Source organism: Giraffa tippelskirchi, chromosome 6, assembly GCF_054371585.1.
Source record: "Giraffa tippelskirchi isolate mGirTip1 chromosome 6, T2T-mGirTip1v1.2.pri, whole genome shotgun sequence".
Lineage (NCBI taxonomy): Eukaryota > Metazoa > Chordata > Mammalia > Artiodactyla > Giraffidae > Giraffa > Giraffa tippelskirchi.
The window spans coordinates 115233628-115238240 of record NC_137280.1 but is presented as its reverse complement, the minus strand read 5'-3'; the positions used below and the strand labels follow the sequence as shown (position 1 = coordinate 115238240).

The following is a 4613-nucleotide window of genomic DNA, read 5'->3' as shown; positions in this document are numbered from 1 at the left end:
CCAAGCCTGCAAACAGAAAACAGAGCAAATGCCTTCCTGTGGCTTGGTCCAACTTCCAGAATCCAGTTCTGTCTTTTCTCTTCTGTCTGCATGCAACTAAGAGTATTTTTTTCCCCAGGAAAAGATGGTTTTATTGCAAATGTGCACAAGAGCTGGTCCAGAGCTTAGCTATATGAATACAAATAATCCCAGAGGTTCAAATACAAATGTGTGAAAATAAATTTGAAATAACAGATCAAATTCTCCCATTTATGTTTCAATCTTAATCCCCAAAGAGAAATAATATAGCTAATTTTCCTGTTTTATTGATAGAAACTGAAATGATAAAATATGGCTGATTCAATGGAAATTTGCTGTATGACTCAGGGAACTCAAACGGGGGCTCTAGCAACAATAGAGGGGTAGGAAAAGGGGTAGGGGGGTAGGAGGGAGCTTCAAGAGGGAGGGGGCATATATACACCTATGGCTAGTTCATGTTGATGTGTGACAGAAAGCAAACCAATATTGTAAAGCAATCATCCTTCAATTAAAAACAAATAAATTTTTTAAAAATGACTGATTTCACTGGAAGTTTGCATATATATATATAAAACATTTATGTATATTTTTTATGTGAATATATCAGTAAGCAAGTACTTACTTCTTTCATCATGAATCTAAAAGATTGCATTTTTATTCTTTGAGAAAGTTGTTATAATGATTCTAGCACTAGGGTAAAGCACGCGCATTCTCTAGAGAATTTTACTAATTTCTTTTTCTGTCATCTAGAAGTATTTCATCTAAGACAGTAATGTGAGGGTATATTTGTGTTAAATATATAGATAAAAGACAAGTGATACCTATGTAAACATATAAGGAACAAAGCACTGTGTTTGGCATATAGTAGGCTCTGACTCTATGGTGGAGATTACCAGTGAGGAAGTTAGGGTCAGGGCATTCTCTGATAGTATGAATAACTTCCGTTTAAGAGACCAAAATCTCAATGTCTTATTTCCACACTGCTCTTGAGTTTACAAAATGCTGCTTTCCATTTTTAAAAAAATGATCAGTCCAAAAAGAATGGAAGGGGAAAGCCTTTTTTTTCCCGTCAGAGTCAGATAATACTTCCTTGGGATTTAAAAAGACCTCTCCAAGGCTTCAGGTTTCATGATTCTCATTATTAATAAGATAATTGAGCCTCACATAGAGTTTATTTATCCAACATCACGGAGTCACAATATCTGGCCTGAAGTTCAGGTTTGGTTGCCAATTCTGCAATGGTCCAGCCCCATCTTCAGGGCTCCCATCACCTCCTGGTTTCTCAAGCTATAAATGAGGGGGTTGAGCATAGGAGTAAGGACTGTGTAGAAGACAGATACCACCTTGTCATGGCTTGGGGCCCGGTAGCTCCTAGGTCTCAGGTAGATGAACATGGCTGCCCCATAGAAGAGAAACACAGCTGTCAGGTGGGAGGAACATGTGGCCAGAGCCTTTCTGACAGCCTGAGCAGAGTGCATGTGGAGCACAGTTCTCAGGAGGCGAGCATAGGAGGCCACGATAATGGAGAAGGGAAGAAACAGCATGATGATGCAGCAAGCAAAAGCAAAGTTCTCAAAAATAGATGTGTCTGCACAGGCCAGCTTCAATAAGGATAACATCTCACAAAAGAAGTGGTCCACCTCCCTCAATGCACAGAAAGGAAATGTCATTACTACCACCATCTGGATCAAACCATCTATTATTCCAAAGGCCCAGGAGCTCCCAACAATCTGGAGACAAGCCCTCTGACTCATGAGGATGGGATAGTGAAGTGGATGGCTAATGGCCACATAGCGGTCATAAGCCATGAGTCCCAGCAAGAGCCCTTCAGATCCCACAAGAGAGACAAAAAGACCCATTTGTATGCCACAACCCACAAAGGAGATGGACTTCCTGCCAGACAGGAGGTTGACTGCCATCTTAGGCACATTGGTGCAGACCAACATCAGGTCCATGAGGGAGAGCTGACTAAGGAAGAAGTACATGGGTGTATGAAGTCGAGAATCCATGTAGATGAGGCAAATGAGGAGGACATTCCCACAGAGGGCCACTGTGAAGACCATCATGACTGCTGAGAAAAGAACAAGGTCAGTGGGACTGTGGGAAAAGATGCCTAAGAGGACAAAGTCATCTGTGGATGATTGATTCAACCATATCTCCATGGCTCAGCTGATGTTCCTGGTCACCTGAGAACATAGACAAAAAATACTGGATTGACTGAAGTTTATTTATTGACCTCTATATTCCACATCGTCAGGCAGCTGTTATGTTTGTAACTCATGAATGTTTAACAACATAAGCTTTGGGACATTGAAGCAGGCAACCCTTCATATCCCCAACACAGCAACAGGAAACTTCCTAGTTTACAAAATTGGACTGCATAACTGTATTGGGTTGTATCTGTGCCAATAAGAATGGAAAGAATTATTTTATCTTTCATAGGCTCTTTGGTCAATTTCCTTTGACAGACAAAGTATTGGCTTTACTATATTACACTGAGCCTTTTATCAGAGACCACGTTGACTTGGTAAATTATGTATAACAGGGCTTGAATCATTTAATTCTTAAGAGATAATTTATATGTATTATAAAAAGGAAGGGAATGAAGCATGAGTTGATCTTTAGTTTGTACATCTTTCTCTTTGTTCTTAGAGTTTTGTTATGATAGCAACTCTGCAGTACTTTAAATATATATAGAAAGGAAGGGCTCTCTAGTGTCCAACATGAGAAGGAAGAGTCGCAGTTGGATGCGATTGTTGTCAATTATATTGGGAGTGACAGAAAAGTCACAAGGGAGAAGCAGTGACTTGGTCCCCAAACCTCTTAAGAAGAATGTGAGCTTGACTGACTCCAGGAACGGGGCTTTAGTATAATGGTGCTGAAATCAAGGGCAGGTAATCCTACTTTAGTATAATGATGCTGAAATCAAGGAGAAGGAAATGGCAACCCACTCCAGTGTTCTTGCAGGGAAAATTCCATGGAAAGGAGCCTGGCAGGCTACAGTCCATGGGGTTGCAAAGAGTAGCAACCGAGTGACCAAGTACAGCACAGCACATGTCAATGAAAAGAGATTTTCCTAGATATTTCCTGGATATTTGGTCCAGAATTTTTTTCTAAATATCTTATTGTATAAAAGAACAGATATGGTCTGGTTTTACATGGACAAAAACCAAATTGAGAAAAGAAGTAATGCATATTATTAATAAAATGATAAAGCTTCCTTGGTGATATTCACAATATCTGAACCCAAGGCAAATAAAAGAATAAATAATTATAAACTACTGAGTGGGGATGTTCAGGACAAGATGGCAGAGTAGGGAGACCCTTAAGCTCATCGCCCCTCATGACCAACTGAAGAAATAACTTTTAAGAGAACAACTGTTGATGAGGAAGACCAGAATCTAGCAGGAAAGATACTCTACAAGTAAAGATATAAAGAAGGAACCATAAGGAGACAAGTAGGAGAGGATGACTCATGATATAGTCAAGACCATAATCCCTGGGGTGAATGACCCATAAATGGGAGGATAATTAAAACTGTGAAGATTTTCCTCAAGGAGTAACAGGTTTAAATCCCACATTAGGCTCCTCAGCCTGCAGGTCCTGCCCCAGGAAGGTGAGCCTCCAGAACATTTGGCTTTGAAGGCCATCAATGTTTACTTTCAGATGTCACAGAGGGTTGTGGGAAATAGAGACTTCACTCTTAAAGGGTACACCAGAAATCTCACACACTCTGGGACCCAGGGTAGATGCAGTAATTTGATCAGAATCTGGGTCAGATCAACCTGCTGTTGTTGGAGAGTCTCTGGAGAGGCAGGAAGCAACTAGATCTCACCTTGAGAACATAAGCACTGGTGGAAGACACTTTTAGGAGTTCATGCTGACTAGTACCATTTCAGAATCCTCCCTCTAGCTTATTAGCATCAGGACCCATCCCTACCCACCAGCCTGTCTACACGAATACTAGGACATCTCAGGCCAAGCACTTAGCCAGGCAGGGACATGGCCCCACCCACCAATTGACAGGCTGCCTTAAGACCTCTTGAATCCATGGCTACAAGGAGACATGGCCATGTCCACCAGGCAGCCCAGCTCATGGCCCTACACATGAGTGTGCTGGCACTAGCCCAGGAACCCCTAGGGTCCTGCAGCTAGAGACTCTGTGACTCAGTTCAGTTCACTAGTGGGCTGGCATTAACCCCATGACCAACCTCATCCATCAGCAGTTAAGCACCAGCTTCAGGACCCTCTGGGTCCCAGCCCCACCCACCAGCAGGCAAACACACCAACTGTGGAAACTTAGAGCTCTGCAGACAGAGAATCTGGGATCCTGATATGGCTACCAAGTGTGCAGACACCAGCCTCAGGATCATTGCAATCACACAGCTGGCTGTGACAGGACCCAGTCCACTCACCAGCTTGTCAGCACAGCTCTGAGATCCCCTGGGCCTTGCAGTCAGCTACCCTGGGATCTGGTACCACTTGCCAGAGGGCTGGAACACCTGGGCTCTCTAGCCAGAGATCCTCAGACCAGGTTCCACCTACAAGTGAGCCAGCACTAGGCCCAGAATCCCCTGGGCCATAGCCCCATGCAC

The 4613-nt window shown here is 42.9% G+C and overlaps 1 protein-coding gene across 1 annotated transcript; it reads right to left on the bottom strand.

Moving 5' to 3' along the window:
• Nucleotides 1-1232: 1232 nt before the first annotated feature.
• On the bottom strand, nt 1233-2180 carry LOC145510578 (olfactory receptor 2V2-like). Its single transcript, XM_081502191.1, has one exon. The coding sequence runs from the start codon at nt 2178-2180 to the stop codon at nt 1233-1235; it is 948 nt and encodes a 315-aa protein (XP_081358317.1).
• Nucleotides 2181-4613: the final 2433 nt, after the last annotated feature.